Consider the following 13,219-nt stretch of genomic DNA (forward strand, 5'->3'; position numbering starts at 1 on the left):
GCAGGGGACCTCAAACTTCCTTTCCCAGGCCACGTTAACCACCTCTGACTGGGGGATGGGGGATTCCAAGGTGTTCCCAGGCCAGTGAGGAGATCTCATCTCTCCACCTAGTCCTGGGTCTTCCCTGTGGTCTCCTTCCAGCTGGACATGCATGGAACACGTCCCTAGGAAGGCACCCAGGGGGGCACCCCCTGAGTGCCCGAACCATCTAAGCTGGAGCCTTTCAATTTGAGGAGCAGCGGCTCTACTCTGAGCTCCTCACGATGGACTAAGCTTCTGTACAGACATAAGGTTGCATACATAAACAAAACTTGCAAGTCTGACCAATTGGTGGCGCTAAGGTACTGGAATTATAGACATGAAACTTGGTGAAAAGAATCAGAGTACAGTGCTACCAACATTGTGTCATACAGTTATATGGGTTTCCATAGTCTCCCATTGCAGAAGAAGAAAGAGAATAAACAGTAAAAAGGTATAAACACCACATGGTGCCTTTGCAGTTTTGCTGCTTGGCCTCAATTTATTCTTGGGGTGGCGGTGGGGGGAAATTCACCATGTACAACATTTACATTATTTGTTCAAAAACAGCCTATGTAAAAAAGCAGCTTCAGAGCACATGCAATCAAAACCATTTTGACACTAGCTGAGAGCAATGTGAAACAGAACAAAATAAGTCTGTCTGATCTAAAGTGGTTTCAAAGAAGACCGATAAAATCAGTCAGCCGATATAGCCTGCCAACATGAGCTACTTGCAGATAAATCATTAATGGCATACATAACAGCTGATAATACAAAAATTTATGTTTTATATGAATTAGTGTAAGATTTCACATATGGGACATTCTCCCTGAAGAGTGATGCTGCCTACGATGATTTTAAATCTGTACAGAGGGATGTTCTATCAGTGTCATTTGTGTAAAATGAAATAAACATAATATTGTAGGCGATCTGGCTTAGCGGTCAAAGGTGGTTAGAAAATCACTTACCAAGCTAAAAGAAAGCAACATCATCCAAGGTGAATGACAACAGATGTAATCCAATTAAAAAACATTTAATGAAAAAAGTTTACATTTCCCCTCTGTCACATGGTTGGGCAGAAAGGAAAAACACCTAGGCTATGCTGGACGACACAGCTCTGTCTGCTCTAATCCTATAGCCATCCAATATTGTGTTTTTAACCCTCAAAACATTATATATGAGCTATACATACCATCAAATCATCTGAAAATAGTGAAAATGTGAAGTTTGCATCAATCTTGATGTATTTATTTTATTCTGTTTACATATGTCCAGTATGTCTGAGAAGGGCCCATCATTTTTTTCCTCTTCTCTATGCCTGTGACAATGTAGCAGCTTAAAAAAAAGAGATACTGCCAAACAGAATTTCACTGTATTTCTTGTACAATAACAATAAAGCTTCTTCTTCTTTATTTGGAGAAAAAGACACATTACTTCAGGGTCTGAGGGGCCAATAGCCTTCACTGTCCTTTAGAAATATTAATGTGTCAATAAAACAAGTTTCATTTGAAACTGCATTATGCCATGTTATCTTGGTGATGAATCATTACAAAAACTACATAAAATAAATGTTCAGGGAAATATTTATGTTGTGCCTTGAGGAATGTTGAGGAATACTTTTTCATATGGAATTTTTGGAGGGCTCTCTGTTGGGACTGTTTACACAGAGACTGCTACCTGCTGCTTTGGACTTGAACTAACAGTCTTTTTCAAGACTTTTTTACTTTTTAATTTTTTTTAACTTTTTACTGTGCTCCAACGCCTAAGGAAGACCTCCAACGGTCGAAACATCGCGACGGAGCACTTTTATCAGCTAACTTTCATTAGCGTTGGCAGGCTAACTAGCTTGCTAACGCTTTCGTTTTTATTTTTTTTTTTTTTTATTTTATTTTAGCACCGTTGTCGTGCGTTGCCTGTGCTGCTTCATGGCCTGTTTGGTGCCTTGATTGGGGCACTCCTTCTGCTGAATCACCTCTGGATTATTTGCACATTATTCACTTTGTGTGTTTTTGGGAATCCGCTAGCTTAGCGTAGCTACTAGCTCTTAGCCGATTTAGCATGGCGGCTTCTCCTGTCTCTCCCGCACTTTTCTGCTCTGGGTGTGAAATGTTTAGTTATTCCTCGGCCTCCTTTAGCAGTAACGGTACTTGTAATAAGTGCAGCTTATTCGTAGCTTTGGAGGCCAGGCTGGGCGAAGTGGAGGCTCGGCTCCGCACCGTGGAAAATTTTACAGCTAGCCAGGCCCCTGTAGTCGGTGCGGACCAAGGTAGCTTAGCCGCCGTTAGTTCCCCCCTGGCAGATCCCGTGCAGTCGGGAAAGCAGGCTGACTGGGTGACTGTGAGGAGGAAGCGTAGCCCTAAACAGAAGCCCCGTGTACACCGTCAACCCGTTCACATCTCTAACCGTTTTTCCCCACTCGACGACACACCTGCCGAGGATCAAACTCTGGTTATTGGCGACTCTGTTTTGAGAAATGTGAAGTTAGCGACACCAGCAACCATAGTCAATTGTCTTCCGGGGGCCAGAGCAGGCGACATCGAAGGACATTTGAAATTGCTGGCTAAGGCTAAGCGTAAATTTGGTAAGATTGTAATTCACGTCGGCAGTAATGACACTCGGTTACGCCAATCGGAGGTCACTAAAATTAACATTAAATCGGTGTGTAACTTTGCAAAAACAATGTCGGACTCTGTTGTTTTCTCTGGGCCCCTCCCCAATCAGACCGGGAGTGACATGTTTAGCCGCATGTTCTCCTTGAATTGCTGGCTGTCTGAGTGGTGTCCAAAAAATGAGGTGGGCTTCATTGATAATTGGCAAAGCTTCTGGGGAAAACCTGGTCTTGTTAGGAGAGACGGCATCCATCCCACTTTAGAGGGAGCAGCTCTCATTTCTAGAAATCTGGCCAATTTTTTTGGATCCTCCAAACTGTGACTGTCTAGCGTTGGGACCAGGAGGCAGAGCTGTGGTCTTATACACCTCTCTGCAGCTTCTCTCCCCCTGCCATCCCCTTATTACCCCATCCCCGTAGAGACGGTGCCTGCTCCCAGACCACCAATAACTAGCAAAAATCTATTTAAGCATAAAAATTCAAAAAGAAAAAATAATATAGCACCTTCAATTGCACCACAGACTAAAACAGTTAAATGTGGTCTATTAAACATTAGGTCTCTTTCTTCTAAGTCCCTGTTGGTAAATGATATAATAATTGATCAACGTATTGATTTATTCTGCCTAACAGAAACTTGGTTACAGCAGGATGAATATGTTAGTTTAAATGAGTCAACACCCCCGAGTCACACTAACTGTCAGAATGCTCGTAGCACGGGCCGGGGCGGAGGATTAGCAGCAATCTTCCATTCCAGCTTATTAATTAATCAAAAACCTAGACAGAGCTTTAATTCATTTGAAAGCTTGTCTCTTAGTCTTGTCCATCCAAATTGGAAGTCCCAAAAACCAGTTTTATTTGTTATTATCTATCGTCCACCTGGTCGTTACTGTGAGTTTCTCTGTGAATTTTCAGACCTTTTGTCTGACTTAGTGCTTAGCTCAGATAAGATAATTATAGTGGGCGATTTTAACATCCACACAGATGCTGAGAATGACAGCCTCAACACTGCATTTAATCTATTATTAGACTCTATCGGCTTTGCTCAAAAAGTAAATGAGTCCACCCACCACTTTAATCATATTTTAGATCTTGTTCTGACTTATGGTATGGAAATAGAAGACTTAACAGTATTCCCTGAAAACTCCCTTCTGTCTGATCATTTTTTAATAACATTTACATTTACCCTGATGGACTACCCTGCAGTGGGGAATAAGTTTCATTACACTAGAAGTCTTTCAGAAAGCGCTGTAACTAGGTTTAAGGATATGATTCCTTCTTTATGTTCTCTAATGTCATATACCAACACAGAGCAGAGTAGCTACCTAAACTCTGTAAGGGAGCTAGAGTATCTCGTCAATAGTTTTACATCCTCATTGAAGACAACTTTGGATGCTGTAGCTCCTCTAAAAAAGAGAGCTTTAAATCAGAAGTGTCTGACTCCGTGGTATAACTCACAAACTCGTAGCTTAAAGCAGATAACCCGTAAGTTGGAGAGGAAATGGCGTCTCACTAATTTAGAAGATCTTCACTTAGCCTGGAAAAAGAGTTTGTTGCTCTATAAGAAAGCCCTCCGTGAAGCTAGGACATCTTTCTACTCATCACTAATTGAAGAAAATAAGAACAACCCCAGGTTTCTTTTCAGCACTGTAGCCAGGCTGACAAAGAGTCAGAGCTCTATTGAGCTGAGTATTCCATTAACTTTAACTAGTGATGACTTCATGACTTTCTTTGCTAACAAAATTTTGACTATTAGAGAAAAAATTACTCATAACCATCCCAAAGATGTATCGTTATCTTTGGCTGCTTTCAGTGATGCCGGTATTTGGTTAGACTCTTTCTCTCCGATTGTTCTGTCTGAGTTATTTTCATTAGTTACTTCATCCAAACCATCAACATGCTTATTAGACCCCATTCCTGCCAGGCTGCTTAAGGAAGTCCTACCATTATTTAATGCTTCAATCTTAAATATGATCAATCTATCTTTGTTAGTTGGTTATGTACCACAGGCCTTTAAGGTGGCAGTAATTAAACCATTACTTAAAAAGCCATCACTTGACCCAGCTATCTTAGCTAATTATAGGCCAATCTCCAACCTTCCTTTTCTCTCAAAGATTCTTGAGAGGGTAGTTGTAAAACAGCTAACTGATCACCTGCAGAGGAATGGTCTATTTGAAGAGTTTCAGTCAGGTTTTAGAATTCATCATAGTACAGAAACAGCATTAGTGAAGGTTACAAATGATCTTCTTATGGCTTCGGACAGTGGACTTATCTCTGTGCTTGTCCTGTTGGACCTCAGTGCTGCTTTTGATACTGTTGACCATAAAATTTTATTACAGAGATTAGAGCATGTCATAGGTATTAAAGGCACTGCGCTGCGGTGGTTTGAATCATATTTGTCTAATAGATTACAGTTTGTTCATGTAAATGGGGAATCTTCTTCACAGACTAAAGTTAATTATGGAGTTCCACAAGGTTCTGTGCTAGGACCAATTTTATTCACTTTATACATGCTTCCCTTGGGCAGTATTATTAGACGGTATTGCTTAAATTTTCATTGTTACGCAGATGATACCCAGCTTTATCTATCCATGAAGCCAGAGGATACACACCAATTAGCTAAACTGCAGGATTGTCTTACAGACATAAAGACATGGATGACCTCTAATTTCCTGCTTTTAAACTCAGATAAAACTGAAGTTATTGTACTTGGCCCCACAAATCTTAGAAGCATGGTGTCTAACCAGATCGTTACTCTGGATGGCATTTCCCTGATCTCTAGTAATACTGTGAGAAATCTTGGAGTCATTTTTGATCAGGATATGTCATTCAAAGCGCATATTAAACAAATATGTAGGACTGCCTTTTTGCATTTATGCAATATCTCTAAAATCAGAAAGGTCTTGTCTCAGAGTGATGCTGAAAAACTAATTCATGCATTTATTTCCTCTAGGCTGGACTATTGTAATTCATTATTATCAGGTTGTCCTAAAAGTTCCCTAAGAAGCCTTCAGTTGGTTCAGAATGCTGCAGCTAGAGTACTGACGGGGACTAGCAGGAGAGAGCATATCTCACCCGTGTTGGCCTCTCTTCATTGGCTTCCTGTTAATTCTAGAATAGAATTTAAAATTCTTCTTCTTACTTATAAGGTTTTGAATAATCAGGTCCCATCTTATCTTAGGGACCTCGTAGTACCATATTACCCCATTAGAGCGCTTCGCTCTCAGACTGCGGGCTTACTTGTAGTTCCTAGGGTTTGTAAGAGTAGAATGGGAGGCAGAGCCTTCAGCTTTCAGGCTCCTCTCCTGTGGAACCAGCTCCCAATTCAGATCAGGGAGACAGATACCCTCTCTACTTTTAAGATTAGGCTTAAAACTTTCCATTTCGCTAAGGCTTATAGTTAGGGCTGGATCGGGTGACCCTGGACCATCCCTTGGTTATGTTGCTTTAGACGTAGACTGTGGGGGGGTTCCCATGATGCACTGTTTCTTTCTTTTTTGCTCCGTATGCATCACTCTGCATTTAATCATTAGTGATCGATCTCTGCCCCCCTTCTCGGCATGTCTTTTTCCTGGTTCTTTCCCTCAGCCCCAACCAGTCTCAGCAGAAGACTGCCCCTCCCTGAGCCTGGTTCTGCTGGAGGTTTCTTCCTGTTAAAAGGGAGTTTTTCCTTCCCACTGTGGCCAAGTGCTTGCTCATAGGGGGTCGTTTTGACCGTTGGGGTTTTTCATGGTTGTTGTATGGCCTTGCCTTGCAATATGGAGCACCTTGGGGCAACTGTATGTTGTGATTTGGCGCTATATAAGAAAAAAGTTGATTGATTGGTTGATTGATTGCCTTTGTGGAAAAAAAAGAAATATTAGTTGATATATCAGCAGATGATGATTTTAGAATCATCAAAATCGGTATCGACTTCGAAATTCATGCATCATTTCTTGTCTGAAGTATCACCAACAGGATAAACCAGTCAATACATAACTGCTGAAAAATAAAAATGAACCAATCAAAACAGAAAAACAAATCCTCGTATTTTTGAAAGTGGAAGCAAACATTTTTGTTGTCGTTACTTTAATGGGTTATCAAACGAGGTGACAATTAAGAGAACTAATGAAGCAATCATTCATTTCCACCAAAGTTCACAGTCTAAAGATTTCCATCCAGACTGGCCGGGGGGGGGGTTGGTATCCAATTGGCAATTTTATATTCAAAGGTCTCAGTCCACAACATACCAGCATTGATTAAAAGTCAGCAACCAGCATACGTTGTGCTTGAATGGAAAATGCCAACAACAGCCGCGACGTAACCAAGACAAGATACCAGCCAGAAAGCTGTCATAATTTCATGATAGACTGAGTCCATGATAATATGACCACGATCTCCGACAAGATAAACAAGGGGTGGGTGTGTGTGAATGTGTGTGTGTGTTGGGGGGGGAATCTGAAAGGATGAAAAGAGCCAACTATAAATAGGATGTGTGTCATCTAGGGGCCTTTTGTTTTCAACTAGGTATTGACTCTTATCTGGCTGACATTTTGAAGACAAGTCTCCTCATGACATTTAGGAGACAGTCACAATCATTGTAACCTTCTTTTTCAGGTCCAACCAGCCAATTGCAAATGTTATTTTTTTTTCCCTACACTGCCAGATAAATCGTTTCATATCATGTCAGAGGGCATGTCACCCAAGTGAACGTGTGGCCCAGTGTGTGTCTGTGTGTTTGGAAATAGCTTCAGTGGGGTCCTTGCATTCCAGCGGCTGTTCTAACATGTTGTAAATACAAGGTGTTGGAGAAAACATAAGAAGAGGGTGGTGGAAACCACTTCAGTCCTAATGCTAGTGCTGCAGGGGAGGTGGGCTCAGGATGCAGGTTATCATAGACAAACAAAACAGTTCACCTGTGATTGCACAGCAGTTTCCTTTCGCTTAAATGACCGGAAAATAACCATTTGCTTTTGCTGTTTATTCATTTACATAACAAAACCTGTGCAGAAGATTCAGGCTAGGTCTGCAAATAAACTATTATTTTTCACTGCTGATTGAACAATTTTACTTTTGTGTTCAGTCGCTTCACAGAAGGAAGCATTACGTTCCCATAGCTCCAAGCAACATCTTCAAATGTCTTAATTTCTCTGATCAACAGCCAGAAAAAAATACATAAACAATAACCACATTTATAAAGTCATATCAGATGAAAGTATAAAACTGTCTTGAGCAGAAATGCCTCAAGATTATTTTTTTTTAAAACTCAGCCATTTATTATCAAACAGTCTTTTTTAACAAACCATTTTTTATTCCTTTAAGAACCATAAGAAATCTGCTTTACACGGGAGAATTGACAGCTGTCAAACAAATCATTTATATATAAATATATATAAAATAAATAGAAATAAGTCAGGATTTTTGTTTCATCCAAATTATTGAAAAAAAAAGGTTTGCTCCCTTTCTCTGTGCTTTAATCATTGGTACTTTGACATGGTGATGTTTTGAACTGTTTGTCACATTAAACAAGTCATTTTGACCTATGATGGTAATTTGAAATAAGGATTAACCTATCAAATTGTCAGATTAATCAATAACGAAAATAGTCATTAGTAGGAGCCCTTGACAAAAACATGTATCATAGTAGTGCATGAAATGTCACATAAACCCATTGTTAATTTTTTTTTTTCAAAAACAGTCAATGAAGCTGCAGAAGTGGCACCAAAAGTAAAAAAACAAAACAAAAAAAACGCAATTCAAAGCAATAAATTCCGAAGACGGATCAACAAAATAAGGAACAAGAGGTCGCACCAATTAACACTTTTCTTTATAAACCTTTTCCGATAGAGAGATGAAAAGGAGAGACACGCTTCCAAACCCGCTCATGTGAACTCTGAACTTGACTTTTTCTTACCTGGATTGTGGCTGAACAGCGAAAGGAGCAGTGCGACCCACGGCACCACCGCGACCAGCTGCATCTCGGAACCCACTTTCCTGCCGCTTTTCCCGGCTTCACTTTTCCTTCTCCTCCGCTTCTCCTTCTGCTCGCTTCTGTTTTAAACGGGCTTCTGCTCCGGTAAAACTTCAGACCATGACTTACTTTCTTCACCGCCTTTTCTCCTGCCGTGTTCCTCCGCTGCTGCTGCTACTGCTGTGACAAAGCCGGGATTTAAAAAGTTAGCATGGAGCCGAGCAGCACCGCTTCGCTCTCCAACATGTTGTGCTGCGCTCAGCAGCGCTCGAGCTACCAAAAGGGGCTGTGGACTGTACCAAACACACCCCGCCGGAGGGGGGGACGGGGGCAACCACAGCTGCGTTTGTGTCCGTCTACAAAACTAGCGTTCGCGTTACCGACCAGCACAAACAAATCTCTGTCGGTCTGTTACTTTAATTAAAATCCAGGCTTTAAACTCGCCTAATTAAAGCAACGTCTTCTCTGTACTCGCGTCGTACCTTTCTTTCAACATCCCTATCCCGGGACAAACGGCCTCGTCCGCAGCCTGTGCCCTCTCCGTTGTGTCATTTCTGAAGTTAGAGTCTTTGAAAGTTTGATGGTGTGAGAATCAAAAGGGGACGCTCACACAACATCTGGAGCAACGGAGAAGAAGAAAAACCCCTCTTATTCTACCTCCCTATGGCAGCACAAAGGGTTAATATTGTGTAAAAGCACAGATTGTGCAGAGAAGTTGGCATATCTGATCTGCAAGGTGATGAAGTACAACAGACCTGCAGTCATCTTACAAGCATGCATAGATGATTCCTGGATGAAAGTCCTTATTAGTCCTGATATCCAATTTTCAATTTCAATTTATTTTCATTTATATAGCGCCAAATCACAGCAAGGTTGCCTCAAGGCGCTTCACACAATCTAACCTAACAACCCCCAGAGCAACAGTGGTAAGGAAAAACTCCCTCTCAGGAAGAAACCTCAAGCAGACCAGACTCAAAGGGGTGACCCTCTGTTTGGCCATGCTACAGAAACAAATGACAAAACAATTTACAAAACGAACACACAGGAAATGTTGCCGGTGCACAGGACAGTTTCTGGAACAGATACCACACCCATCTATGGATGGAGATGTGTATTTTTGTTTGGTATTTGTGTAGCAGCAGTACTCTGCTTTGTGTTGTTATGACTCCGCCCATTCTCTCCCCTTGGGACTGGAACTTATGATCCTTGGCATGGGAGTCGGACTTGTTAGATAATATCTGTGCTAATTCTTTGTTTTATGTTAGTTATTAAGTATTTGTGTTATTTGTTTGGACGTTCTGAGAAACATGTTAAGTTTTACTCTATCATGTGTCCAGGGAGACCACCCCCTGTTGGTGAGAGCCAGTAACATTAGAAATGTGAGACTAAACCACACCCACTGTTAACACCCATATTGTATAAAAGTGTTGTACAAGTTACTTCATGTGCCTTTTCACAAGATGGACGCTGTCTGTGAGGGTCCCAGGCCTGGTTTCTAATGTGATCTTTAATAAACTCAAAATGAGGAATACAATGATTTGGTTTTTGGTAAGGGGCAGAATTTTACGTAAAAGAACCAGATAGAAATAACAGACTCTCTAATCAGAAGGCTAAAACCCGGGGCTCTGGCCTTGTGACCAGAGAATCCTTTTGAGCTGTTGGGAGTGAGGTTTTAGTAACTACATATGCACAGTGACTCCTGCTGGCCTCTGTTACATTTGGTTGGTTTTGACATTTTGCTTGAGGTCTAGACCAGCTTTAAAACTGTATTTCAGGTTCAGATGAGCCCATGAGCCCTGCCAAGACTTTGCTCAAATGTTGGAATGTTTTTAACTGAAATAATCTTCCCTGGTAAACTATTCCTGCCACTGATAGTGATAGCCTTTCCCTTGAGTGTTTCAATGTGACAACTGAGTTTTGTCCTTTCACTATAATTGTCATTCCAGTGAGGCTCTCATAAGAACTGCAATTCTAATAGTCACGATGATGTATAAGTAAGTCCTGGTAAATATTTCCATTATGCCGATGACAGCAACATGTCCTCCAAATCCTTGAAGCAGTTGATGAGGCCTACACCAAGCTTGGTCTTCACATCAACCTGAAGAAGACACAGGTTCTGTAGCAGCCACTGCCCAAAATGGTCAAGCAAAAGCTGCTTCCTCTGAAACTGTACAGGTCCTGGAGAACATGACCCACTTTCCATGCCTGAGCAGGCAACCATGTGTCATCAAACACTGATATCGATGACAAGATCCAACACCGACTGAAGCATGTACAACTGCCTTTGGCCACCTTCGCATACCTTAGCGCGGCTTCCAACTCATGTTTTCAACAATAGAAGCCTTTGGCATGAGACAAAAATCCTCATCTACAAAGCTGTTGTAATCCCAACCCTGCTGTATGGATCTGAGACCTGGAACACCTACTACGGCCACCTGAAGATCCTCACGACCCTTCCACCAATGCTACCTGAGGAGTATCCTCCTCATCAGGTGGGAAGACTACTGTACAAGCATTAGTGTCCTGGCTGGAGCCAAGCTCAAGAGCATAGAGTGTGTCATCATGAAGAAAACAGATTCTGTGGGTGGGTCACGCGGTTAGGATGGATGACAGCCGAATTCCCAAGCAGATCTTCTACTCACTGCTGAGTGAAGGAAAATGGTCTGGAGGAGGGCAGAAGAAATGTTACAAGGACCTCTTGAAGCAGAACCTCAAGAACTGCTCCATCAACTGGAAGATCTGGGAATAACAAGCAACGGATTGAGCCAGTTGATGAACAGTGATCCATATGGAGTAGAAGTCTTTGAAAAAATGTGGAGGAACAACACAGAGGAGAAAGAGGAGAAAGAGGAAAGAGGGAGAGCAAGCTCCTAACCAGCAGAAGCTTCCAATAAACAACCACATGGAGCATCTGTCAGAAAGAAGCACATCAAGCTGGGTCTGTTCAGTCATTTCCGTGTCCACCATCCCGTCCAGGAATCAAGAGACACTCTTTTTTACTCAATTCAATTCTGTTTATTTACATAGAGCCAAAATCACAACCAAGCTGCCCCAAGACACTCTGTGTCTTCCTGAGCAGTTTGATGTCATCTGCAAACATGTATACTTCTGAGGGCATATTGTCTGGTAGGTTACTGATGTACGAATGAATGGCAAAGACTATGAAGCCTAGTATGCTCCCTGGGGAATACTGCTCAGGACGTCCAACATGACGAGGCTTAGACCAGGAAGTTCAAGTCTTCTTACTTTCAAGACTTCTCTGCAGTAAATATTATCCTTCAAAACAAAATTCAGAAACTTCAAGTCTTACTTCCTGTCATTCATTTGGTAACCATGTTCTTTGGTGTCATTGCATTGGTAACATATGCACTTTTTTTTAAATCTATACATATATTTATTAGGGTTTTTTCTTATTTTGGAACAAACAACAAGATAGTGGAGTCATACTTAAAGCCACTCCAAGTATTATCTTACAAAATATCCACCCAGTATGCTTGAGTTTCAGGACAGGACCAGACACAATCAGTACAAGTCCCCATGGATTTTTTATTTATTTATTTTTTAACTTTACGGTGCATGCAGAAAATATTCACAGTGCTGCACTTTCCCTTTTTTATGTTACAGCCTTATTCCAAAATGGATTAATTTTCTTCTTCAAAATTTGACACACAATACCCCATAATGACAATGTGATTTTTTTTTCAATTTTTGCAAATGTATTAAAAATAAAATTAAAAGGAATCACACATTCATAAATATTCACAGCCTTTGTCATGAAGCTCAAACTGAACTCAGGTGCATCCTTGCTTCCACTGACCATCCTTGAGATGTTTCTACAAGCTTAATTGGAGTCCACCTGGGGTAAATTCAATTGATTGGACATGATTTGGAAAGACACACACCTGTCTACATATAAGGTCCCACAGTTGACAGTGCATGTCAGAGCACAAACCAGCATGAAGTCAAAGGAATTGAGGCACTAATCTCGGGAAGGGTACAGAAACATTTCTACTGCTTTGAAAGTCCCAATGAGCACAGTGGCCTCCATCATCCATAAATGGAAGATGTTCAGATCCACCAGGACTCTTCCTAGAGCTGGCCACCCATCTAAACTGAGCAATCAGGGGAGAAGGACCTTAGACAGGGAGGTGACCAAGAACCTGATGGTCACTCTGTCAGAGCTCCAGCATTCCTCTGTGGAGAGAGGAGAACCTTCCAGAAGGACAACCATCTTTGCACCAATCCATCAATCAGGTCTGTATGGTAGAGTGGCCAGATGGAAGCCACTCCTTAGTAAATGGCACATGGCATCCCACCTGGAGTTTGCCAAAAGGCACCCGAAGGACTCTCAGACCATGAGAAACAAAATTCTCTGGTCTGATGAGACAAAGATTAAACCTTTGAGGTAAAAGACAGGCATCATGTTTGGAGGAAACCAGGCACTGTCCCTACAGTGAAGCATGATGCTGGCAGCATCATTCTTTGGGATTGTTTTTCAGCAGCAAGAACTGGGAGACTAGTCAGGATTAGGAAAAGATGAATGCAGCAATGCACAGAGACATCCTGGATGAAAGCACACAGTCCAAGATATCAAAGGAGTGGCTTCAGGACAACTCTGTGAATGTCCTTGAGTTGGTCCAGCCAGA

The 13,219-nt window shown here is 41.6% G+C and overlaps 1 protein-coding gene across 2 annotated transcripts in view; it reads right to left on the reverse strand.

Moving 5' to 3' along the window:
• lrp4 (low density lipoprotein receptor-related protein 4) overlaps nucleotides 1-8,838 on the reverse strand; it is a 353,204-nt gene extending 344,366 nt beyond the window's left edge. The window contains exon 1 of one of the 2 annotated variants that reach the window (XM_034195478.1): nucleotides 8,517-8,838. In XM_034195478.1, coding sequence (XP_034051369.1) covers nucleotides 8,517-8,580 — 64 coding nt within the window. In that variant the 5' untranslated portion in view covers nucleotides 8,581-8,838. The remainder of the gene's footprint in view (nucleotides 1-8,516) is intronic. The other variant, XM_034195486.1, reaches the window with a different exon arrangement.
• Nucleotides 8,839-13,219: the final 4,381 nt, after the last annotated feature.

Source organism: Thalassophryne amazonica, chromosome 2 (genome assembly GCF_902500255.1).
Source record: "Thalassophryne amazonica chromosome 2, fThaAma1.1, whole genome shotgun sequence".
NCBI lineage: Eukaryota > Metazoa > Chordata > Actinopteri > Batrachoidiformes > Batrachoididae > Thalassophryne > Thalassophryne amazonica.